Source organism: Urocitellus parryii, chromosome 5 (assembly GCF_045843805.1).
Source record: "Urocitellus parryii isolate mUroPar1 chromosome 5, mUroPar1.hap1, whole genome shotgun sequence".
NCBI classification, from domain to species: domain Eukaryota; kingdom Metazoa; phylum Chordata; class Mammalia; order Rodentia; family Sciuridae; genus Urocitellus; species Urocitellus parryii.
Window position 1 is genome coordinate 160,032,946 of NC_135535.1, and position 26,641 is coordinate 160,059,586.

Below are 26,641 nucleotides of genomic sequence, written 5' to 3' on the forward strand. Positions count from 1 at the left end.
GTGCCAATTACCGGTTCCCTAGAATTTGCCTGTAATTGACTAGGTCCCACAATAGGTAACTCTGGAAGTGACAGGCAGCCTCAAGTGGGGTTCTCCCGTCCGTCTATTGGGCTTTGCAGGAAGCCCCGCCTCATCAACTCAGCCAAGGGCGGTAGTTGGCCCGGGGTCGGTGAGTGGCGGCTCTTAGCTCCGCCCTAGCCGTCCGCTGCGCTGCCTGGGTCGGCGCCGTTTCCAGTTGAGAGATGGCGGCCGCCGCAGGTAGATCGCTCCTGCTGCTCCTCTCTTCCCGGGGCGGCGGCGGGGGCGCCGGCGGCTGCGGGGCGCTGACTGCGGGCTGCTTCCCGGCCCTGGCGGTCAGCCGCCACCGGCAGCAGCAGCACCACCGGACGGTGAGCGAGCGCACCGGGCGGCTCCGGGGAGGGCGGGGCGGCGCTGGCGTGTGGGAGCCGCCGGCGGGCAGGCCGCCGGGGCAGCGGGCGAGTTACCTCAACTCCCGGCCGTTCCCGAGGTTGCTGGGCACCGAGGAGCCGCCGTGCCCTTCAGGCGCCTGCGGCGGCGACCAGGAAGGGAGGGCTGGCGCGAGGAAGCCAAGAGGAGGAGGAGGGGCGACGGCGGGGATGTTCCCGCAGGACTGGGGACACCAGGGCGGGGAAGGGACGGGACGTGAACCTCTCCCTGACCCGCCTATGTTCTCGGTCCCTCCCTCCTTCTTTCTTAACAGCTCTGCCCCAATGCTCCGAACTGAGCCCCGTGCAAGTTGTCCCTCCTCCTCTTGGCGGGTTGGGGTGTCCTAAGTTGCCGCGGCTGCCTTGTGTATGTGTCAGAAGAGTGGCAGTGCCATGCTGCTGGAAACTGTCCCCGGAGAGCCACCCAGGACCCCAGCGGGGCTGCTCACTCGTCCTCTCTCTGCCCTAGGCGAATGGCCAAGAAGGAAAATCAAACTTTATCCCCCTCTCTGACTTCCTGCATGTGTGTGTGCCCGGGGGCCAGCTTCCTCGAGATGGATGCTGCATTGCTTCAGGAGACCAGCTCCATCCCCTCGGGTCCTTAAAGGTCCTCAGTGGTTCTTTCCGAGGGCTGTTTTTTGGGCTTCACAAGTGCCTGAAGAAGGAAGGGTGGGCAGCAGGCACAGGGGAAGAGAATATGACAAGTTGTTCCCATAGGCAGAGATTTGGTGGTTGTATTAACCAGTTACTGCTGGGTTTCATTGGCTGGCAATGAAAGGGAGTTTCTATTTGAACAGCCTTGGGGTGTGTGCGGGGAGCTGGGAGGGGTGGGTAGGAGGGAGAGAGGGAGAGATTTCTTTTTTTAATTTATAAAAGATCAACTTGGCAGGGAGTTCTTGACCTAACAAGTCAGCAGGTTCCGTTCCTTTGGACTTTCTAGACCCATATGTATTGGGCTCTGGCCAACTCAGAGAGAATGAGTGTAGATTTTATTTCCTAGGGCTACGTCGTGTAGTGTGGTAGGTAAAAAGGATGATCACTGCAGACAGCTTAATGGGAGGAACTAGTGCCTTCAGTTCTCAACAAACACATCACCTGTCTTGTTCTGATCATATAGCTCTTAAGAGGAAACAACTGCATGTTTTCAGAGAAGATACCCTCAGACCCATGATAGCATAAATTGTTGAAAGAGCTGTGAAAAGAACTGATGCTCTGCAAATGCAAGATAGTATTGCTATTATTAGTCAATGTTATGGACCCTGTCTTCATTCCTGTGAGAAAAATTGCACTTTTTCATATTTAGCATACAGGCATATTGCTTTGCTGAAGCTTTTGGGTGAGAGCCGAGCTTTTCTTTAGTTCAGTTTACATTTATGTGTTTCATAGCCTCGAATTATGTGTTTTGTTCTCTTAAAAACATAAGGTGACCCCAAAATCTGTTTGCATTCCTCTCTCTCCCAAACTATTTAAAGACTTCCCAAGTTGTCTTTCTCTCTGCTTTTTGATAAGACATGGTCTGACTTTGCACAGTTTGTTTTTAATACTGTTTGGGTGTGGTATTCATGTAGCATTTTAAAATTGTGTTTCATAGATTTTCGACTATGTGAATGCATCAGGCTGTGAGTGTCTTCCTTGTGGGGATACTTTGGGAAAGTGTTCTTCTGTGCTATTCTGGGATGGGTAGAACTGATGTGCTGAATTTGTAACTGAAAGTACATTTACAATGAAGTGTTATTTCTGAAGGACAGAAGTGTTGTCATGGGAATGGTGACTTGTAAATGAACTCAGAATTCTAAGATTTTGAAAAAAGTTGAATCTTATTATTTAAAATGTGTAAATGAATTTTCAATTTTTCTGTGATTGCTCTAAAATCATCATGTGACCTGCTGTCTCCATCTGATATTCTATGATTCCTCAGCAGACAATTTGAAAAATATCTGTTAGAGATTAAATTCTTGATATTTCTTGCCTGAAATTGAGGCCCAGAAAGGGGAGAAACTTGTCTGAGATTAACACAGCTGTCATGTAATAGTTATAGGACTCCTACTCACCCCAGATATTATGACCTCCTTGTTATGTTGTTTTTATTATAACTGCAATTGTTCCTTTTCATCTTTGACCTCCCTTATAAAATTAACTAATTGTCTGTTACAAAATTATTGGTATTTCGAAATCCTATGAGCAGGAATTCTGTTAGTAGATGTGATTTGAGGCACGTGTATTAGGTCAATGTGGGAATAAACAACTTTCTGGAAAGAATAGATGTTCTTATAAGAAGGTACATGAGAGACACTAAGATTGACTCTTGCACAGGAGACATCCTGTGTGTGTGCAGCAGATGGCACTCTGCATTGGCCTGGATCACAAGTCCAACTTGTGCCACTTTTGTTCTGCTGTAGTGGGTATGGTAAATCAGAGCAGGGGAACATAATCTATTATAGTACTGCTTAATTTTTTGTCATATTTTTGGAAATGCATCTTTTCTGAGTTTGGTGAATGAGTTCAATGTGATACAGTAGTTCAGCTGATTGGTAAATGCAATTGCAGAGTTAGAAACATAATTTCCCCCCCATTAAAACATCTTTCAATGATTAAAATATTATCTCCCCCTGCCCCCCAATACTAGCAATTGAACCCAAGGTTCTCTGTCACTGAGCTACATCCCCAGCCCTTTTTGTTTTTTATTTTGAGACAAAGTCTCACTAAGTTACCTGGGCTGGCCTTGAATTTGTGATTCTCCTGCCTCAGCCTCCTGAGTAGATCGGATTATTGGTGAGTATCTGGGATTACAGGTGTGTGTCACCATGCCTGGCCTTTTATTTATTTATTTATTTATTTATTTATTTATTTATTTATTTATTTATTTATTTGAGGTGTTGTCCAGTCTGGCCTCTAACTCCTGGGTTCAAGAGATCTATCTGCCTCAGCCTCCCAAGTAGCTGTGACAGTAGGTATGTGCCACTGTACTCAGCTTTAAAAAATCTTTCAACTGAGTAAATGGGAGTAAAGGTATAGTGGCTTTTTCAATATTTTTAGCACCATGTAGTGTAATTTTTCCCTTCCTGTGTGAAGAACCTGTTATTGCTGTCCAGATTGTGACTGTAACTGAGACTGTTATAAAATGTTTGCTGTTTTCCTTTCTGTATGGCAAGTGAAGGTGGCTGCTATTTTCAAGGGGCACTGCCTTTCATTGTGGGCTGAAAATTCTTTGTTAAATCAAACTGTCTCATCTCTGATTAGGACAGTCTGACTGTTGGCGTTTCCTACTGATCAACTGCTGTGAATTACTAAATCTCTTTCTTTTCATTGTACTGGACAGTTTGTAGCTGTCCTGCTCTACTGTACCCTTTGCAGTTCTTTGACAGTGATACTCTCCCAGCTAAGACTGAACGTTTTAATGAGTTCATATTGCCTAATACCAATCATAGTTTTTTATTGAGTTTTTGATGGTCTGGCCCAATCTTCCTTTGCCAGATCCTCTGCAGCAGATACTCCACTGTACTCAAACCTATCTCTGCACTGTCCCTAAGTGTCCCATACATCTGTACTAAAAGTTTATGTAGTTTTTGTAGCTTAATTTCAGCCTTCACTCATAATCCCTCCTCAAACCTCTAACATCTATTTTAGGGTAGAGACTGTGATCTGCAAATCCTATTTTGGTTTATTTTGAGACAGGGTCTATGTTATTTATTTTGCCCAGAATGGCCTCAAACTCTTGATTGTCCTGCTTCAGCCTGCTGAGTAACTGGGACTACAGGTATGCACCTGGCTACAACTTCTTTTGAATCCAACATTTTTGCTAAATCCCTTTTAGATAATGTTTATGGTTAAAAACAGAATTGGTATTAAAATTCCTTTAAATAAAGGTGCGTTCAATAAGTTCGAGTCTGAATCTTTATATGTGTGATTCCTGGCTCTTATTTTTAAAAAAATCTTTGGTACTGGGGATTAAATCCAAGAGTGCTTTACTAATGACCATATCCCCAACTTTTAATTGCCCAGGCTGGCCTGGAACTTTCTTTTTTTTTTTTTTTTTTTAAATATTTATTTATTTATTTATTTTAGTTCTCGGCGGACACAACATCTTTGTTGATATGCGGTGCTGAGGATCGAACCCAGGCCGCACACATGGCAGGCGAGCGCGCTACCGCTTGAGCCACATCCCCAGTCCCTGGCCTGGAACTTTCGATCCTCCTGCCTCAGTCTCCTGAGTGGCTAGGATTACAGATGTGTACCATCATGCCCAGTGATTCCTAACTCTTAATCCCTTTCCTCTCTGTCCTGTCTTCTCTGAATTCTGATAGGTTTTATTATCTTTAGGACACAGATTGACATTGTCCTGTTCTCTAAATGCTTCATTTGTTGGCGTCTTATCTTACCGGAGAGATAAAACAAAAATGTATATCTTACCCGCCCCCAACTTGTTTAATAGTCTGTTGCTTAGGTAGCTGAATTTGGGTGATTGCTTTAAGCTTGGTATTGCCAGTTCTAACTTCCGTTGTATGTTGTACTTCTTGAGGTTAAATTGGTGGAAAGAGTTGGTACCATTGGATTAGTTTTGTCGTGTTCACTAACTTTCTGTCTCTAGTCAGCAAAAGTATGATAATTAACCAGATTATTATAAGTATATACTTGAATCAGATTCCAAATTTGTTATTGTTACTATTCTACTATACTAAGATTTTGAGAGTGAAGATAAATATGTTTAAAACAGGCTTCTTTTTTTTAAGGAAGCAAACATTTTTTTATTCATTTTAAAAATTTTCTGTAAAATATTTGAGTGAATGAACTTGAATGCATTCAACAAATTCTGATTATTTGATTTTTTCCGAGTCTCAAAGGACTATTGTATGTTTTTTATGGAACTCAGAGTACTCTAACAGAAAACTTAAATAGAAAATACAGTAGCAAGAATTGTGTAATTAGCTTGGCATGTTGGCATATGCCTATAATTTCAGCAGTTCAGGAGACTGAGGCAGGAGGATTGCAAGGTCAAGGCCAGCCTCAGCAATTTAGCAAGACCCTTTCTCAAAATAAAAAATAATAAAGGGCTGGGGATGTACCTCAGTGGTAGAAGGCCCTAGGGTTCAATTCCCAGTACTCTATCAAACCAACCACAATCAAATAATGGTATATTGGAAGCTGGGCATTGTGGTGCATTTCTGTAATCCCAACTTTTTGAGGCTGAGGCAGGAGGAGGATCACAAGTTGAAGGCCAGCCTGGGTAATTTAGTGAGACTATTAAAAAAAAAAAAGGATTGGGAATGTAATTCAGTGGTAGAGTGCTTAGCTAGCATATGCAAGGCCTTGGGTTCAATCCCCAATACTACAAAAACAAACTAAATCAATAACAATGGTGTTGTCTAAGACAGTACATTGACTGCCAATTGTTTTCTGTTTTGGGGGAGCTGTCTCCCCACTGAAATTAAAGATTTCTACAAGAACTTCATTAATACCATTTTAAGTATAACTGCTAGAGCCAGGTGCAGTGGCTCATGTAATCCTTGTGACTTGGGAGGCTGAGGCAGGAGGACTGCAAGTTCAAAGCCAGCCTCAGCAAAAGTGTGGTGCTAAGCAACTCAGTGAGACCCTGTCTCTAAATAAAGTACAAAATAGGACTGGGATGTAGCTCAGTGGTCAAGGGTCCCTGAGTTCAATCCCTGCACCACCCGTCCCCCAAAAAACGAATAACTGCTGGGGTGTTGTTTTATTTCTTTTCACTTTCTAGCTCTGTGCCCCTACAGGTTTTCTTAAAAATTATTTGTTTTTCTGTGATTAAGGTTAAGATTACTTAACATCTTGGAATATCTTCTTAGTCTCAGGTTTTGAATCCTTTATTTGACTGACTAATGTCCAATCAGGGTTCATAAATATGTTAGATTTACTAGACTAACATGTTGTGAGGAAAAGGAAGATGTTATTGTGGAGAATGTATACTTTACAGAATTCTAGAATTAGAGCTCAGAGTGACTGTTGAGGAAATGAGAGCAACAGTGGTGAGATGGCTTCTAGTAGATCTGAAAACTGATCATCTAGTTTTCTTAGTTATTTCCCTATTAAATTATATAATACTGGGTTTTATTTAAAAAATCTATTAAGACTAGTTTTAAAAAGTGAATTTAGGTCAGATTTTTAGAGTAGGTACCTGTGTTAGTCAGCTTTCCATTGCTTTGACAAAATACCTGAGAAAATCAACTTAAAGGAGGAAATATTTATTTTGGCTTATGGTTTCAGTCCATGGTTACTTATCTCTATTGTTTCTGGGCCTGTGGTGAGATAGTACATCATGGTGGCAGAAAAGCTGAGGTAAAATATATAGCCCCCAATAACCTACTAAGCCCCACCTTCTAAAGTTTCCATTGCCTCCCAATAGCCCATTAAAATATAAATTCATCAAAGAATTCAACCATTGGTGAAATTAGAGCTCCCATGATCCAGTCACCTCCTTGAAGGGTCTATTGCTGCTCTGGGGGGCCAAGGATTTAACACAAACCCTTTGGGGAACATTTCATATCCAAACATTCTACCCATGTAGCCCAACTCAAACTCAGTCTTGATAAGTACTTTCTGAATTAGATTAAGCTGACATCTCTTTAAAAAAAAAAAAAAAAAAAAGTCTGCCCTCTGCAGGTTGAAAACAAAAGGAAATAATTCATTTATTTCGTTGCACTTTGTTAAATGCTTGCAGTAAGACAGCCTGTGTAAAATGAAAGTTGACTTAAAGCAAATTAATTTTAATTAGTGAATTATTGGCCCACAAACCATGTATAGGCTTGAATCTTTTATGTTGATGAAAATGTAACTTGGTAAATTATATTACCAACTGGGCCTAATAGCATGCTAAAGCTAAACTTTTCTAATGCAGTTCTGGAATAACTGGATAATGTGACATTGCATTATGCCACCTCTCTTAAAAATAATAGCCTTTTCCAAAGTTTCTTTTTAACAACATTAGTCATATTTATTAACTTAAAAGAGTGGCGTGTTTACTTTTCATGCTTTGTTACTAAGGTTTTCAATTTTTACATATTTTTTTTCTTGTTATTTATCATCCATTTTATTATTTGAGGAGTTCTTGTAATAATCACTGGAAAATTGCTGAGGTATCCATTAGGGTATATTATGTTGTCTAGAGGATAGTAAAAATATGCAGTCCTGAACTGCATTTACTTACAGTTAGCAAGATCTTTTAAAAACTTATTTATTATCTCGCAAGACAGGTCTTCATTGTGCTTCTTCTTCTTCTTCTTCTTCTTCTTCTTCTTCTTCTTCTTTTTAGTTGTAAAGTGACATAACTTTATTTTATTTATTTATTTTTATGTGGTGCTGAGGATCCAACCCAGTGCCTCACATGTGCAAGGCAAGCACTCTACTGCCGAGCCACAACGTCATTGTGCTTCTTACTTAATATGTAGTAAGTAATGTTACAGTATATTTAAGAGTATTAATGTCTGCTTTAAACTTTAGTTTAGAGAAAGTTAATGTGACTGATAATTTAAGGAGAGAGAGATTTGTTAGCTTGAACTGCCTGATCTCTATAAATACAGACACATAGAAGAAAGCATCTAAGATCTGAGGGCATTATTTTTTTTAATTTTCATCATAACCCTAGGAAAGGTATTATTATTCTAGTTTTATAGATGAGAAAATTGAGAATGATATAGGTTCACTTGTTCCTAGGTGTCATGAGCTGTTCTAGTGCCAGGGATGCAAAGATAGGCAGGACAAATGGCTTTGGATTTAAGCCAAGGTCTGGCAAGAACTAAAGCTATACCATACTGAGTGACAGCGTGAGTCCTCCTTCCTCTTCATCTGCTCCTTCACCTTTGTTTCTTTCTCGTGTATCTACTGCAGTTTTCTTCCAAGAGATCTCAAGGTCCTTCTCACTCACTACATTTCTTAAATATAGTCTAAGGTATATCCATCCCTCATGGGGTTCATGGTAGTTAAGTTTGGAATGCTAAAGAATTCCAGTAAATCTGGCAATTATTGAGTATTGCTTGAATACGAGACACTTTTTAAGAAATCACTTCTATTGTATTACACAAAAATCCTTTAGGCAAAGTACTACTCTGGTGCAGATGAACAATGAAGACCTAGAAAGATCCAATAATCTGGAGTTAGTCATTCAGAAAAATATCCATGGAACTCATCCTTTTATGAGACACTGTGCTAGGTGCTGGTGCTACAAGACTTCACAGTTTAGCCAGGGGACATTGTGAAGCAGTGTAACTGGCTGTGCTGCTGATTTGTTTTGCCGGATGGAGGCTCTCTGGGAGTAAGCATTCAGGGAGCCCTTTTGGAGCTGTGGAAGACCTCACAGAGGAAACATTGCTTGAGTTGAAACCTGAGAAAATATAGCATGTGACAGATTGGAAATTATTGTTGGCATGAAGGAGTAAGATGTATTTGAGAAGCAGTCAGTAGTTTGTTACATACAACCAGAGTATGGGCAAGAATAGTTGGAGATTAGGCTGGATGGTACTAATGATACCAGTTATAGTTAATATTTATCATGTGCACAAATGCCAAGCTCTACATTGTTTTTCTCCACTAATTCTTGCATGGCATGGGTATTGTGTTATCCTTATTTTACAGATCACTTTGTTTAAGTAATTTGCATAGGATTGCAGCTCATAAATGACACACAGTAAATGACTTGTACAGGATCACACAGCTAGCAAGTGGTATACCTGACATATCAACCCAAACAGCCTGGCTTCAGAGTCTGACTCTTAACCACTGTACTGAAGGGGAGGGATCAGACTGTAAGAGTGAAGAAATCCGTAAAGGAGTTGAAATTTTGTTCTGTGTGTCCATTGTATTTCAACCACATAGTACATTTTGCATTTTTACATCAGGATCCAGTATGTGTGCACATTATGTGCTGCTAAAACGAAAGAAAAGTCTCAAGAAAGTATGCATAGATTCTGTTTTGTTAAAGAAATACTGGTGGGGATGCTTCTAAATTGAACAACTTAAGCTACAGTCTGAAAAACTGCTTGTCGGTAGATGAGCTGCTGAAGAATTAAGTAGGAGAACCTCTTGATTTAGATTTGTGCTTTTAGGTAGGTCACTCTGTCAGCAGGTATGAGGGGTGGGTGGAAAGGATGGAACCAAAGAAGCAGAGAGAGCAGTGAGGAGCAGCTCAATGGACCAGGCAAGAGATGCCTGAATTAGGACAGTAGCATTGGGGGTAGAGAAAAGGGAATAGAGAAGAGAGAGATTTTAGAAATAAAATTGATAGAACTTGATGACTGGATATGGACTATCCTTTAGCTGTTACCAGGGAGAAGGGCAATTCAGCTTAAGTCTGACTTTATTACTCAGGCCCTGAAACTTTATTTCTTGACCTTCTTTGAAGTATTCATTTTTATAGTAATGTTAAAATGCTTTATTATCTTTTCTATGCCTCAAATTTTGTATTTTAAAATGTATTGTTGTGTTTAATTATATTTGAGATTTAAAAATTTATGTATCAAATCAGATGCCCACCTTATTCTCATGTTCTTACCTCCCCTTCCTTTCCCCGTAGAATTTGGAAGATCTGCACCACAGTAAGAAAAGGTACACACAGCATGAAAAGCACTCAGCAAATCTTTGTTGAAGGAGTGCATTCTGTATATTACAGACTTCTAAAGCTTTGTGTAGTAGCTCTTAATATTATGTTCACTAATTAAAGGAATACTTTGTGTAATTTTCTTTGACTTTGTTCTTGTTAACTCTCCATTTTTGTAATATATGAGTTGATAAAAAGCTCTAATTACCTTAACTTGTTTTGATTCACTTTAGGAAATATTGACCTATTTTTCCCCCTTTTAATTTGTTTAATCGACACATAAAATTATACTATTAATAGGGTACTGTGTGATGCTTTGATACATGTATATATTATGTGACATTCAAATCACATAATATATCCATCTCTTCAAACATTTATTATTTCTATGTGGCAAAACTTTGCAATATTGTTTCATTTATCTACAGTTACCCTACTGTGCAATAGGGCACCGTCTCTTTCCTGTTGTAAGATTTTCCTAAGAATGAAATCTTTTTTTCCTAAAATTTTAGTAATCTTCATTTCCACATTAGAAATGTAAATATATGGGGCTGGGGATGTGGCTCAAGCGGTAGCGTGCTCACCTGGCATGCGTGCGGCCCAGGTTCGATCCTTAGCACCACATACAAAGATGTTGTCTCCGCCCAAAACTAACTAAATAAATATTTAAAAAAAAAGAAATGTAAATATATGAGATTCCTATTGCTTCTACCACCCCAGTCTCTCAAGAGGTATAAACATTAAAATAAAATGATTTGGGGCCAGAGTTGTGCCTCAGTGGTAGAGCGCTTACCTAGTATGCATGAGGCACTGGGTTCGATTCCTGGCACCACATAAAAATAAACAAATAAAATAAAGGTATTGTGTCCATCTACAACTAAAATAAAAATGATTTGGAGTGATTCTCTTATCATTTTAATTGACTAGGTAGCTTACTTGATTGGTTTATTTAGAACGCATAAATTCTTCAGTCTTCTAGCTAGTATAATACAAAAATAGCTGTTAACTTCCATAACCACAGTTTTTAAGAGACACTGCAATATCTACTCTACCAGAAGAGGTTATATTTGCAACTTAGTTGTTGAGATTTTTGAAATCTGATGAGCAAAGGATTGGTGTACCATCACAGAAAATTTCTGTTAGTTCTGAAATAGATAAATAAATGAAGAGGTGATAGTGTGCGTGTGTGTGTGTGTGTGTGTGTGTGTGTGTGTCCAAAATAAAAGTAATTGAAGAGAATTTGATGATTTGTGTTATAATAGTCAGGAATTTGAGTTCCATTCCTCTGTCTTTCATTAACTTGCTATTTGATCATGGAGGCTGGAGTGTAGTTCAGTATTAGAGCAATTGTCTTGCATGTGCAAAGCCCCGAGTTCAATTTCTAGTACCACAACAAAAATAAGACAAAACAAAAAAAGGCTATTTGATCTTGGACAAGTCACTTAATCTTGCTATTTTTTTTTAATGTTTACTTTTTAGTTGTACACAATACCTTTATTTTATTTATTTATTTTTAAATGGTGCTGAGGATCAAACCCAGGGCCTTGCACGTGCTAGTCGAGCGCTCTACCATTGAGCCACAACCTCAGCCCCAAATCTTGCTATTTTTATCAGTTAAATAAGGATCCTTGATTAGGTGAACCTGAAGAACTTACTAATTCAATTATAAGATACATTTCTTTTTTTTAAAGGAATAACATGCCCCAAATATTTTTTATTTTATTTATTTGTTTTTATATGGTGTTGAAGATCGAACCCAGTACCTTATACATGCCAGTTTACTCTGTATTCATTCACCATAAATGATTCATTAGCTTTTAGCCTCATCTTTTCTTGTCTTTTTTTCTCCATTTCAAACTATGGAAGGAGTGGAGAGAGAGGTGAAGATGTGGTAGGGAGTCCAGAGAGTTGGGAGAAGAGACAATGTAGTTATGGATGACTATTAAAGTGAGATTGGATAGTACTGATAAATTAATTGAGTTGTGGCTACTAGACCGAAATAGAAAATTTTGTTTTCCTTTGTAGTTATGCTATTGGAATTCTCATTTTGAAAACCTTGGTAAGTAAGTCATTAGTTGCCCCTAGTACCTTAGAGGCATAAATCCTTCCAGCTCTGTGGATCCTAGTACAGTGTCAGATTGTAGACACTATCATTGTTGGATGAACTACCAGAACTGGTGAGTTAACAGTCCTAGAGACCATTGTCTAAATCCTTTAACCTTTGGGAAAATATAGCTGTAGATCATCTACTCCTGTAGCCCAGACACTACAGTAGTAGAGATCATAGAAATGTCAAGAAGGAATAACCTTTGTTGTTTACACAGCAGCTAGTAGTTTTAAATACAGTTCACATTATGCTGAAACAAGCAGGACTATATAAAAGGCTAAGTAATAGTAGTAGTGAGAAATGATTATAAAGTGGTTATTTAAAGGCAGGCTAGAGATATAGCTTAGTGTTAGAGTGCTTGGCTAGGTTCAATCCTTAGCACTGCAAAGAAAAACCAACAAGCAAACAAAAATTGAAAGCAATTTAAGGAATGATAGAATAACATCATGGCATGTATTGGTGGGGGTTGGGCAGTGCTAGACACTGCAGGGGAGAGAAAGGAACTATTTGAAAATGGAATTGCCAACTTTAGATTCTTTACATATATATATTTCCAAAGATGACAGATTTTGGGGGGTGTTTATTTTATTTTTTAAACTTTATTTATTTATTTATTTTTATGTGGTGCTGAGGATCAAACCCAGTGCCTTACATGTGTTAGGCAAGAGCTCTACCATTGAGCCACAACCGCAGCACAGGAAGGTTATCTAACCTTCTGAATTTCCATTCTGCCATTACTGAATTCTGTATCTTGTACTGCCAGAATTCTGCTAGCTGCCATGAAGCAATGCTGTGGCAAGTGGCTAAGTGTGATAAAAACCTGTTTTTTTAAATTTTAAAATAGAATACAGATGTCAGAATACTTTAAAAATGTATTTAAAGATAGTTTCAATGTAGTGGAAATAGTAAAACATAGGAGAAGATTGAAGGTTTTTCAAAAATTTGCTTTTTATGGAATTCCTTTTTTTTTTTTTTTTCCTTGTAAACAGAAGATCACCTTCTTATGTCCCTGTTGATCTGCCAATTTCTCTTGTTCCTCTTCTGATTTTTGGGGCCTAGTGATAGAAGCTGCTGAATAGACAGGAAAAATGAATGATTTTTTTTTATATCACAAACTTTGATGGTGATTGTGTTTACAACTACCTATATAGAGTTCACATGCCTGATGTTACATGTGTACATATTAGTAATTTTATTTATTTATTTATTTTAAAAAATGGTACTGGGGACTGAACCCAGGGATACTCTACCACTGAGCTACATCCCAGCTGTTTTTTTTTTTTTAGTTGTAGTTGGATACAATATCTTTATTTATTTTTATGTGATGCTGAGAATCAAATCCAGTGCCTCACAGGTACGAGGTGGGCTCTGTACCACTGAGCTACAGCCCCAGCCCCCAGCTGTTTTTTATTTTGAGTCAATGTCTTGCTAAGTTGCTGAGGCTGGCCTTGAACTTGTGTGCCTCCTGCCTCAGACTTCTCAGTAGCTGGGATTATAGATGTTGACCATCACATCATTCTATATTTTATTTTTTTTAAACCCCAAAGAAAGTGAAACAGTAGATAAAATTTTTAAATTTTCAGTTCTCACTTAAGCCTCAAAACGAAGTGTTTAAGCATAGTCGAGATGGCAAAATAGGACTTTAGTATAACATGGTATTACAGAATTGTGGAAAATTCATTTGTTTTATAGAGCTGAACTCTACTCAGTGCTTTCTTTAGTTTTAATATCTCAGTCTGCATTGGTCTTTGATTCAGAATGAATTCAGGTTCTTAGTATGAGCAAGTGCCGCAAAGTTGGGCAAGCTTTTAAATGTGTAATGACTTTCTTTTTAATGATTGCTAGAGCTGTTAGCAGTAAAAGGAGAATGAAAGGGAACTATAAAAAAATGAGTATTTTGGGTGGATTAAAAACAGAGACAAGCTGTGGCCCTGCCAGCATCAGAAAATCATGGCACCGGTGGAAGAAAAGACAGAAGAAACTGCTGAGGAGCATGCTCTCGAATGAGCACACTTGGAAAGGCCTTCTATTAGCAGAGGTTTTCTTTTCTTCTAGGGGTGGAAAGGAAATTACATTGTGTTCAGATAAATATCCAAGATAAAATTTTTCTTTTTAAATTATGAGGTATATCATGTTATAAAATAAGTGGAGTGACATAATGTATGTCCTCTAGCTTGAGAAATTAAACACTGTAATTATGTCCCCAAGTACCCTTCCTTAGTCCTGTTTCCTGTTCTCTCTCCCAGAGTAACATTCTCTTAAATTCAGTGTTTACCCTCCATGCATGCATTTATCCTTTTGCTGTATAAATTTGTATCTATAAACCTTATATAGTATTATAAAGATGTTTTACAACTTTGTTTAGAAGATATTACATGATGTATTCTTCTGCAGGTTATTCTTTTTGCTTAATATCTTAAAAATGTTTAATTGATACATGTGGTTCTGGTTCATTCATTTTTAACTACTTTGTGGCATTTCTGTCTCTATTTCATGTATTTAGTCATTCTCCTGAAGTCTGAATGTGTTTTTAGCTTAATATTTTGAGGGGCAGGAAAGAGAAATCTATTATGTCATTTTTTAAGTTGGAAAAGGAATGTTGTTTTGACTTTGAGAAAAGCCAATTTCCTTTTTTGGTGTGCAGTCCCGTTTATTAGAATCCTGGGAAAACCCTTTGTACTTCCCCCAGAGGAGACAGAGAAGGGTAATGTTTCATTACACAGATGAATATGTCTTGTGCAAAATGCAGAATAACATCTGCTGTAATACAGCAAGCTCGTGAGGGATTGAGCTGCTGCAGCAAAAAGCTTGGTTTTCTTCACTAAAATTCTCAGATTTTTCAAGTGCAGACTGGCAGTGAATGGAAACTTGTTGGCATTAATTCATTGTTTCTTTCTGAGTGTTTGGAATTATATGCTATTTGGATACTATCTGCCCAGTTTGTAAAAGGATATGTGCCTCTTACAGTAAAAAGATTGTTCTTGAATTGTATTGTAGTTTTATGGAGCAAGCCAGAGGAAAAATGAGGTCTAGGAAAGAGGAGATATAGTTGGTGTGAAATAAATATTTGTTTTAATAATAAACATATTAATCCATGTTTATTCTTACTTTGTAGTTATAGTTTTAAAAAGACAATCTCTGATAGATTTTATCTTCTCAATTTCATGCTGTTTTTCTTTTGCAACAACCTTGATAATGGTTTGAGCATTTTTACAGAATACATAGTGCAGAGCTTCATTCAGGTTGTCCCGCCAAATGATTTGCTATATAGTGCATTAACCAGAAATGCTGAGGCAGCTAGGGAAACACTAATAAATGGGATGCTTTCCAGGGATGGTAGCTAAGGCAAAACAAACAGCAGCCAAAATTAAGAAGAAAATGTTACTTAGGCACTCAAACTGTAGTCTGGCCAGATATGCTATTAACACCGAATATCTTCTTCTAATTAAATTAATTGGGACCTGAGCAATTTGAAACACCAGATTGTCTGTTAAAAAGAGTGGCCAGTTTTAAGCATATTAGAACTATGGGTCATGTAAGAACAGTCTTTTGGTTAAAACTTATTGAGAATGAAAAATTATCTTTGGGTTTGTTTTTTTTTAGGGGGGGATAGATTCTGGGTCCTTAAGAATAATTAAACTCTGGGACCTGTTTGTTTCTTCCATAGTTTTGAAAGAAAGGGTGCTGAATGGATCTCCAGCAAAGGAAGAGTTCTTATTATTGTTATTTTTGTTGGAATGAATCATGGAGGAGAATGATTAAGAATTAAGAATGATTTGTTTTTTCACTGTTGCTTTTCTTGCTAGTCACACTTTTTTTTTTTTTTTTTTTTTAAAGCCCATGCATAGTGTAGGTGTGGAGAGAGAAGATAGTGGTATGGGAAAGGACTTCTTTTATTTTTATTCTTGGTTTGGAATGATCTCCAATCATTTTCAAACAGAACCCCTATTCCAGAGAGTTGTATAGGTAGGCAAGTGAATTGGATGTTTTTTTCTTTTGAATGAACCAAGGTTTCTCTTTTTTGTGAATGAATTTGAATAGCCCAAAGTGTCTGTTGTCAAAATTCCTTTTAATCAAAACATGTTTTTTTCCTTATTTTCTCATCATTTATTAGAATTCTATCAGTTTTTTATAGATAGGGTGAAAAATTTTTTCTTCTTTAATATGAAAGTATTTCAAGGGTTGAGGACATATAGATCAGAGGTAAAGCCCTTGCTTAGTGTGCATGAGTCCCTGGGTTCCATCCCCAGCACTGCAAAAATTAAAAACAAAACAAAACAACAAAAAAGGTAGTTAAGAGTATTGCTAAAAGTATTAGTTTATGTGCTCACTTCAGTAGCACATACACTAAAATTGGAATGATACAGAGAAGATTAGCATGGCCCCTGTTCAAGGATGACATGCAAATTTGTGAAGTGTTCTATACAAAAAAAGAAAGTATTAGTTTATATGATTTGTTGTTCCCAAATTTTATGTTTGCTTGGATTTACCATGTGATAATTCAGAGAAATAAAGTATAACAGTTTCTCATAATCAGTCTGGATTAATTCTATGTTACAATTTATATTCTTTTAGAAGTACTTTCTTGTTCTAAGGGTCACTGTAATAACTGGTAACTAAGAATAACCTAATCAAGGTTTTTCAGACTTTCTTTTCTTATTTGGCATTATATGCTGCAGTACCCATGTTAGGAGGCTCAAGAGGGCCCTTACCTTTGACATTGACTTTACTTTTTTCTGTTCTTTTAGGTCTTTCACTACCATTCCTACAGTGGTTGGCAAGATATCGTTTCCACCTCACTCTCCATGTACCATGCCAGTGACATCTTAGCTGCTAGAGTGTGGAGCTGGCCTGTGGGAGTCAAGTAAGTGCCTTTTTTACTATTTGGCATGGTTTTTGCTTACTTTGCAAAGCCATGTAGAGAAATTTCTTAAGATTAGTTTTTAAAAAGGCACTTGCTTGATCCTTGTGGGTTGGCTCTTTGCTCCAGCCTGCTGTTGAACACCTGGTAGCTAACTTGGGGCTGAGTTTAGTGAGGTGACTGTTGCAGAATGGAACATTTTTGCTGAGGTAGAACTGAAGGGATGATAGATTTGATCCTTGCTTGAACATTCATACTATGAGCAGCCCCATCTCAGAATAAATCAGAATTATAAGCTTAAGTAGTTATTCTAGCCTCCTGGAAGTTTAACAGGTTATGGATGACCAAGAGTTTGTTGGTTTAAAACAACAGGGTTGCATGAAAACAGATCAGCTCTTCCGGGAAGCCAATGACCTTGATACTTATCTTAATTATCTGACCTAATATATGGAAGAAGTCATGGTTGACATTAATCAGGTTTGGGTTTCTGTGTTTGTTGCTAAAGTTGCTAAAACCTGGTATTTTACTTTTGCAGGTCATCTTATAAATTTTGCCTATATAAATTAACACATCCCCTGTTATATCATAACAACAATGTAAGGGAGAGTGTTTTCCTGCTCTGTCTTAGGTATTGGTGATATGACGTGTTCATGCAGGGGAAACTTGAACATTGACAGGTATGTGAAGATCATGATTCAGAAGCATTTTCTCCCAGCAAACAAAACAGTTTATTTCAGTGTGAACTTATGATGTGGTTTTACAAAGTTTATCTTTCCAGTTGATTTCCCTACCCACTGTGAGTATAGAACTAGGATTGGCAAATGATAGTCGAAACTGCTGCTTGTTTTTGTAAACAAGCAAAGATACATTTAACATATGTTTAGGGAATGTATGGAGAGTTAAACAAATCAACCTTATGCCTTTTTTTTAAGTGGGCACAGAAATATAAGATTATGAAGGGAGCCATTGTATTACCAGAGCTGTTATAGTCCTGTTTGTGTTATAAGCTTTTATTGAAACACAGGTTCATTCATTTACATGTTGTCTGTGGCTTCCCTTGTATTACAGCAGAGTAGAGTTGTTGCCACAGAGAGCTTATGGTCTATAAAGCATAAATATTTATTATCCGGTTCTTTAATAAAAAGTTTGTCAACTCAACTGACCAAGTTAGAAGAACCAAATGTCAGTTTGTTTTTAAATACAAACTTGCTAGAATCACAGTCAAATAGGCTTCCAGGAGTATGTTAAAATGTTGCTGACTAGCAAATAATATTTATTTTCAATAGTGGTATGATTACTAATACAAGGTAAATGAAATGGAAAGCTAGCTATAATGGCAGTTGAGATTCATCTTTCATTCATTATATTTTCTCTTTATTGGCATTCAGTGGTAGGATATTTTGTTTAAGATCCTTTAAAGGTTTTTTTTTAGAAAAGGGTAAAAAGATTTCACTACGATATCTGGTATGGTCACGAAGTGATAATGAAAGACCTCCTAACGCATGGAAGACTTAATAGTTAAAATAGATGTGCAATCATAGTTATTGAGGAACCAGATATGTTCAAGGATCACAGAGTAAATCAGTGGTAGAGCTAAAATGACAGTTGAAGTTGCCTGCCTTCTCAAGTTCTTTCTATTAGGTCCCACATCATATTATTGGCTACTTGTTTTCTTTACTAGCTGAAAGTCATAATCTATTTCTTTTCCTTTATTTTTCCTGAAGTAAAAGCAGACTTGATGATTTAAGTCACAAAGCTAGGACTGTTGAAATGTTGACCTTATTTGGAGTTTAGATGATTTTATTTTATGGTTGAAGATTACTGGAGGATTGCTTTTTAATGAATCATTCAATGCTTTGAGTGTACACTCAGAAAGCTTAGATCGGATGGCATAAAAAAGGAAGTCTGAGTCTTCTTCATAATTTTATAGCTATGTGCAAAACTTAAATTGCATAGATAGAATGTTCCACTTATTTGTTTATGTATCTAAGCCCATAGATGGAAAATATGTGTATGTTTGTGTGTGTGTGTGTGTGTGTGTGTGTGTGTGAGAGAGAGAGAGAGAGAGAGAGAGAGAGATGGAGAGAGAGAGAGAGAAAGTTTATCAGGATTGCATTCTGAATGAGTTTAGCAGGTGCATTTTAATCTGCAGTTTGTGTTGTATGGGTTTAAATGGACATTTATAAATACGTTTTATTTTAGAACAGTTTTAGACTTACAGATAGTAAAGGTAGTACACAGTTTCTATACCCCCTACCTTTCCTGTTAATAGTGTCTCACATTGCTATGGCATATTTATTATAATTTATTATGAACCAGTCTTGATATATTATTTTTATTAAGTAAAATAATACTTGATTCAGATTACTTCAGATTGCCTTCTCAATTCTAGGGTCAAATGATTTCCTCCTTTCTTTTCTTTTGGGATTGATAAATCAATTTTTATTAGCATGTTCATTGAGGTAGAAAGCAGTTCTATTATCACTTGAAGGTTAGATTAGTTCTGAGGTCTCCTTCAGTTTCCAAGATTTGGTTTAAAAAAGTACAGGCTTAAGTGCTGCAAAGTTCTGACTTGTAACATTTATATTCTCCTGTAACATGTTGTGAAAGTTGTTACTTTACCTTATTAATAGTAATGGCTCTTCAATTGTTTGTTTCTAAATTTTGGCATCATCAGTTCCAGAGAAGATAAGCTTGATTATTTCTCTTATTAAATGTCATATGCTAAATCGCTGGTAAAAATACTCTAAAGTAAATTGACTCTTTTGGGAACTGTGTAGATCAACTATTCTATTTCAACATGCTTTTCTTCCTTCTAATGAATCATTACTCATTCACATTTCACTATAAAGATCTTAAAATATTTCTTTCTTAAAAGTTCTTCAACTATTTACTAAAGTTGAACACATGCTTGCCCTCTGACTCAGCATTTCCATTGTTAGATTTTATACACAACAAAATTGTGTGCATGTATGTAGTCATCAAAAGACATGGATAAAAGTGTTCATGGAAGGACTAATAGTCCAAACTGGAATTCTCCAAAAGCTATCAATAGTAGAATGGGTCAATAAGTTGTGACATAATCACACAAGGAATATTAAACAGTGGCCAGAATGAACAAACTACAGCTACATATAAAAATTGGTGAATCTTACAAATATAATGAACAAAAGAAGCTAGATACTAATAGTATATTCTCTGCAATTTCATTTATGACAATTTCAAAAAAAAAGGTAAAACTAATCTGTGGTATCAAAAGTCAGAAGATTGATTATCCTTGTGAGGATTGGGGGAAGTGTTTGGAATGGGGTATGAAGGAGCTACTGGGATGCTAATAATGTTGTGTTTCTTGATTTACATACTTGTTACATGGGTGTTTTCACCTTGTGAAAAATAATCATGCATATATACTTTTTTCCTCACATTTTTTAATTGGTGCATACTGATGGGATTTGTTGTTAGATATTGGTACATGCACACAATACCTAATAAAACAATATAATTTTGCCAGTATCACAAGTGTATATACTTTTCATATGCATATTATTCTTCAAGGAAAAATGTATACAAATATATTAAATACTATTAGGAATTATAAAACATCACAAAATTTCATTGTGAACATTTAAGGGATGTATGGAGAACGAGTTAAACAAATTAACCTTATGTCTTAGAATAACTGTAGATAGAATTATAGGGTTATGAAGGATGCCATTGTATTACTGGAGCTGTTATAGTCTTACTTGTGTTATAAGATGAATAAAGTAGGTAGTATTTATGGCTTTTTAGAAATTACTGTTCCTAGGTTTTTGATGCTTCAGAACAGGAATTTTTTTCTTCTTGGTCTGTGTTAAGTAGAATCACCAAGTCACAATGTTCGTCCACTCTTTTACTACAGTAAAATGCCATAATCCAAGTAATTGTGACTTAGGTATATTAGTGTGTTCATGATGGTGGTATGTTCTCCTTCCTGCAGATTGTCTTTGTTAAGTCAGTGAATGAGCTTCAGTCTTGCCCCTTGTATATTTTAAATGTTCTCTTGACTTAAGGTATTACTTCACGGAATATAGAGAGACACCTTTTCCAAATGGACTTTCTTTTTTTTTTTTTTTTTAAAGAAAGAGTGAGAGAGAGTGAGAAAGAGGGAGAGAGAGAGAGAACTTTAATATTTATTTTTCAGTATTTGGTGGACACAGCATCTTTGTCTGTATGTGGTGCTGAGGATCGAACCCCGGCCGCCGCACGCATGCCAGGCGAGCGCGCTACCACTTAAGCCACATCCCCAGCCCCCAAATGGACTTTCTTACTGGTGCCTTTGGTTTACCCAGTTATTGGAGATAAAAATCAATTTTAGCATTTCTATATTCTTGGGTAATCTTTTCATACCATCTTTTTAAAAAAATTGTGGTAAAATACACATAACATTTACCATCTATCACTATTTTTTAAATATTCAGTATCTTACCCTTCGATTTAGTAACTAAATCCTAATCTGGCTTTCTCATCTCATTTATCTTGCATTTTGCATTCCAAATATCAGTACTCTCCCCATGTTAAGTGTGTGTGTGTGTGTGTGTGTGTGTGTGTGTGTGTGTGTGGTACTGGGGATTGAACCTAGGAATGCTCTACCACTGAGCTACTTCCCCAGCCCTTTTTATTTTTTGAGACAGGCTCTCATGGAGTTGCCTAGGCTGGCCTCAAACTTGAAATCCTCTTGCCTCAGCCTCCTGAGTTACTGGAATTACAGGTGTGTGCCACCACCCCCAGCTCCTCTTGTTTATATTCTTAACATGTTTCTAGACTTTTGCTTAAATATGACCCCAACTTTCAGTATTTCTCCAGTAATCATCTTGCTAGATTTATCTAAAACCTCACTTAATAGGGACTTGGGTATAGCTCAGTGATAGTGCACTTACCTAGCATGCCCAAGGCCCTCAGCACCACACACACAAAATAAATAAATAAAACCTCACTCATTATTTCATTTCTCCATTCAAAACTATAGCTCTCTACTACCTATAGAACTTAATGCAAATTCTCCTTAGTCTGATATTCAAGTCTTTCAATAATTGAATTCCAATTCTATTTCCATCTTTTTTTTAAACTTTATTTTATTTATTTATTTATTTTTATGCAGTGCTAAGGATCGAACCCAGGGCCTTGCATGTGTAAGGTGAGCACTCTACCACTGGGCCATAACCCAGCCCCATCCATCTTTAATATTAAAGATTATGTTTTTGATAATCAACGGCTGCTTGCTTGCTAACTTCCAAGTTGCATATGGCAATGTTTATGTGTGATTTTATTTAATTTATATTGAATAGCAGTCTACATCAAAGACTTTTTCTTGGTTCTTTGAGTTTCTTATTCTTCCTCCTCCTTCTCCCTTCTTTTTGTGGGGGTGGGTAGCAGGGATTGAACCCGAGGATGCTTAACCACTGAGCCACATTCTAGCCTTTTTAAAATTTTTATTATTATTATTTTTAATTTTGAGACAGGGACTCACTAGATTGCTTAGGCCCTTACTAAGTTGCTGAGGTTTGCTTTGAACTTGATGTCCTACTGCTTCAGCTTCCTGAGCTGCTGGGATTACAAGTATGCACAATTATGCCTGGCACTGTCACCATCTTTTTGAAACGGGATTTCACCTTATTGCCCAGTTTTCTAGCCTTGAGCTTGTGACTCTTGTCTTAGCCTCCTGAGTACCTGGGATTATAGATGTGTACCACTACACCTGGCTAAGTTCTTGGAGCTTCTTTTTTTTTTTTTTTTTTTTTAAAAAAAGTGACTGTGTATTTTTTTTTAAAGAGAGAGTGAGAGAGGAGAGAGAGAGAGAGAATTTTTTTTAATGTTTATTTTTTAGTTCTCGGCGGACACAACATCTTTGTTGGTATGTGGTGCTGAGGATCGAACCCGGGCCGCACGCATGCCAGGCGAGCACGCTACCGCTTGAGCCACATCCCCAGCCCTTCTTGGAGCTTCTTGAAATAAAAGTCCAGCTATCCATCTTATTTTAGAGCCAAGAACGAGAGCGATGCTTAGATTAGAGTTAGATATAATAATAATGATGATGATAATAACAATAATATTATTAATAGTTATTATTAATATTAATGTAGCTATAATCATTATAATTTTTTAAGATAGTGTCTCACCATGCTGCCAAGGCTGACCATGAACTGTTGGGCTCAAGCAGTCTTCCTGCCTCAGCCTCCCAAAAAGCTGGAACTATAGACTCATGCCACCTTGCCTGGCTAGAGTTAGATATTACTGATTTGTAGACATAAAGCTTGTTAACTATTGCCATATACTGATTCAACTCAAAACATCTTTTTATATCCAGAGTTTGACTGCTTCTCACTATCTCACCACAGGTACTTTGGTTCAAGCCACCAAAATACTTTATCTTGTTATATTAACAGCTTCCAAATTAGTTGCCCTGCTTTGTTCCTTCTTCCTTATGGTCAGAATGCAGCAATAAGTGATGCTGCCAGGCAAGAGACTCTTCTAACAACTTAAAAAAATTTTTTTATTTATAGATGGATACAATACATTTATTTTATTTTATGTGATGCTGGGATTGAACCCAGTGCCTCATGCATGCTAGACAAGTGCTCTACCACTGAGCCACAACCCTGGCCTCACTTTTAACAACTTCTGATCTCACTCAGAATGAAAGACAAAATTCATAAAGTGACTTATAGGTAGCAATGATAAGCTGGAGTTCTAAAAGCAGGCAAAGCCTCTGATTTATAGCATTTTCTTCTTTTTCTAGTGTGATTACTCCCACACTGGCTGATTCAAAGTTCTAGAATGTACAACAGTCTGTTCTCCAGCCATTGTCGGCTTCAGCACACCACTGTGGAACATTTCGCTCTCTGTCTGACTCCCATCTGCTGCCACTCTTCCTTGTACTCACTCTGTTCTTGCAATGCTGACTGACCTCCTTGCTGCTTCTCAAACATACTATACATGCACCCACCTCACAGGATCTTTGCATTAGCAGTTTCCTGTAATTAAAATGCTCTTGTCTTGAACACACGTAGGTTTGCTTATTTCTTAGTTCCCTCAAGTCTTTGCTCAAATATCATATTCTCAGTAAGGTGACCTTTGTGTATGAAAATTTTATTTTACTGGTTGTTCTGAGATGATTTCCAATATACACTACAGTGTTTTTGTACCTGCCTAATGTCTTGCTGTAGTGATGCCTTACTGCTATTTCTAGGCAGTGTAGTCTGTGGGTGGGGATAATAATTATATTTGCTGTTGTGGCTGAAAAAGCAGATTTTCGTTTTTGTTGAATTGAAAATATCTGTGATGCTATAAATAGTTTGGGCCTGTTATTGGAAATTGCAACTTTAAATTTCTTTCTTTCTTTTTTCTTCTTTTAAATATTTTTTTAAGTCATTGATGGACCTTTATTTTTAATTTTGTTTATTTACATGTGGTACTAAGAATTAAACCCAGTGCCTTACACATGCTAGGCAAGTACTCTACCAGTGAGCCACAAACCCCACCTCCTTTTTTTGTTTTGTTTTCTTTCTTTCTTTTTCTTTCTTTCTTTTTCATGTTGGGTATGGAACCCAGAGCCGTGTACCTTCTAGACAAGTGCTGTACCATTGAGCTACATCCCAAACCCTCTAAGAGTCTATGACTTAAGCTCCTTAATGAGGAGCTCAACAATATTTATGGTTAAGTATATATTTGGTAGTGTGTAAATAATGAGAAAAAGGAATTTGTATAATTTTCTGAAGGTCAAAATGGGTTTATGAGGATTTTTTCCTGTATAAATATTAAAATGTATAGACTAGTATAGCATACCGATTTATTTTAATTACAAAGTGTGTGTCTTCTCATAAATCGGCTGCTGCCTTTTCCTCTTGACTTCTGATTCTGCCTTAATATTTTCTATTTCTACCTTAAGAAAATTTAAACTCCAATTTTACTTGGTCTGGGCATAGTCATCATTACAATGAGGTAGCAGGATTGAATGTGAATGTGCTTATTGACAGTCTGTCTTTCCTTTCCCTTTTTTCCTTCTTTCCCTTTCCTTCCCTTTTAACTATTTTTACAAGTATATTTTAACCAAAGTTGAAAACACGAGTTACTTTTAAAAAAAATTAATCTTTAAAGCATAACCGTAATAAATTGTTTCTGTTTTAGATTTGATTAACAGAGGTCAGAGAAAAGAGCAGCTTGAACTAAAAGTTGTCACTTCTTCACAAGAAGTAATTAAGAAATAGAGAAGAAGTCTGTTTCTTTCTATTGGTAATTGCAACTTTAAATTTCAATTGAAAGGGGTTAGTGGTGCTGTAGATGAACCCAGGGATTTGCACATACTAGACAAGCACTCTCCCACTGAGTCACACTCCCTCCCATTCTCTCTCTTTATGAAAGGTTTGTGTTACTGTTAACTAAATTACATTCTTTCTTTCCTCAAAGCAGTTGAACACTGGAGAAAAAGTATTCTTCCCATATCAAAGATAAATCGGCTTACCTATATTTAAAAGCTATTTTCCCTATTTAAAAAAAAATACCATAGAAAAATTAAGAGGTACAGAAAAATAGAAGAGACACAAGACTTGGAGACAACTATTATTAACATTATTGTGTATTTCCTTCCAGACCTCTTTTTATGAAGTTTAACTTTTGAGTTTTGGTTTTATGTAAGTATAAATATGAACTACATAAAACCAAGTAACTATATTTTGCTTCCTTTGCTTGGCATTATCCAAATATTTGACAAATCTGTTGTACACATTTAATGGCAGCATAATATTCCAAGGAGTGACTATATCAATGTTTGTGTTTGTAACAGACTTTTCAAAATAGATTTTGTGGGGCCAGAGGTGTAGCCCAGTGGTAGCGCATATGCTTAGTGTGTACAGGCCTTGGGTTCATCTCCAGCACCAGAAAACAAAAACTAAACAAAATAGTCTTTGTTTTTATCTGCACTTTTGAAAATGATAAAGGTGGATATTCTTTCCCTATGTTTTCCTGATGATGCTTTTATCATTGTGTAAACAAAACTAGCTACTGCCCTGACAATGTTTTTATACACTCATAAGTAACAGGCACAAATCACAGTAAAGGTGTTCAGGGCATCGTTAACAGTTCATCTGCTTGAGATACCATCCTTGGGAACTCTTTTATTTTAATGAAAACTCTGAGTCTTCCAAGGCTTTTGGAAAGCCCATTCTCTATAGATTTAGTAACTAAAAATATTAAGAAAGAAGTGTATGATTCTTTCATATAAGTGTGTGGATACACAGGTTGAGCATCTTAATCCAAAAATCTGAAATCCTAAATACTCCAAAATATGAAACTTTTTTGAGCATTGATATGATGCTGGAAGTAGAAAATCTCACACCTGACCTAATGTGACAAATTACAAAGTACACATGCATCCAATATATGTAAACTTGAGTTGTCGTTGTGTTTTTTAAATTCCTGTCCCTCTACCAGAGCCGCCCAGATGGCCTACCCAAACTGTGACCCTGCTGCCACCAGTATCTTCACTGCTCATAAAGAAACTGAGCCAGTGGTGTTGCTGCCTGGGGCCTTATGGAGAGGTTATAGCAGGAGTTGATGACTCTCAAAATGTCTGGTGACAAAGGAATTTCTGCCTTCCTTGAACCACAACCCTTTCAATTGGATAGGGACCAACC

General features: G+C 37.1%; 1 protein-coding gene and 1 non-coding gene across 3 annotated transcripts in view; both read left to right on the top strand.

Annotated features, from left to right (window-relative positions):
• Nucleotides 1-226: 226 nt before the first annotated feature.
• Nucleotides 227-26,641, top strand: part of Mcu (mitochondrial calcium uniporter) — a 191,369-nt gene continuing 164,954 nt past the window's right edge. For both annotated transcript variants that reach the window (XM_026390211.2, XM_077798331.1), the window contains exon 1: nucleotides 227-389. In XM_026390211.2, coding sequence (XP_026245996.1) covers nucleotides 243-389 — 147 coding nt within the window. In that variant the 5' untranslated portion in view covers nucleotides 227-242. The remainder of the gene's footprint in view (nucleotides 390-26,641) is intronic.
• LOC113183842 (U6 spliceosomal RNA) lies at nucleotides 16,436-16,542 on the top strand. Its single transcript, XR_003300923.1, has one exon. It is a non-coding gene; the product is annotated as a U6 spliceosomal RNA (small nuclear RNA).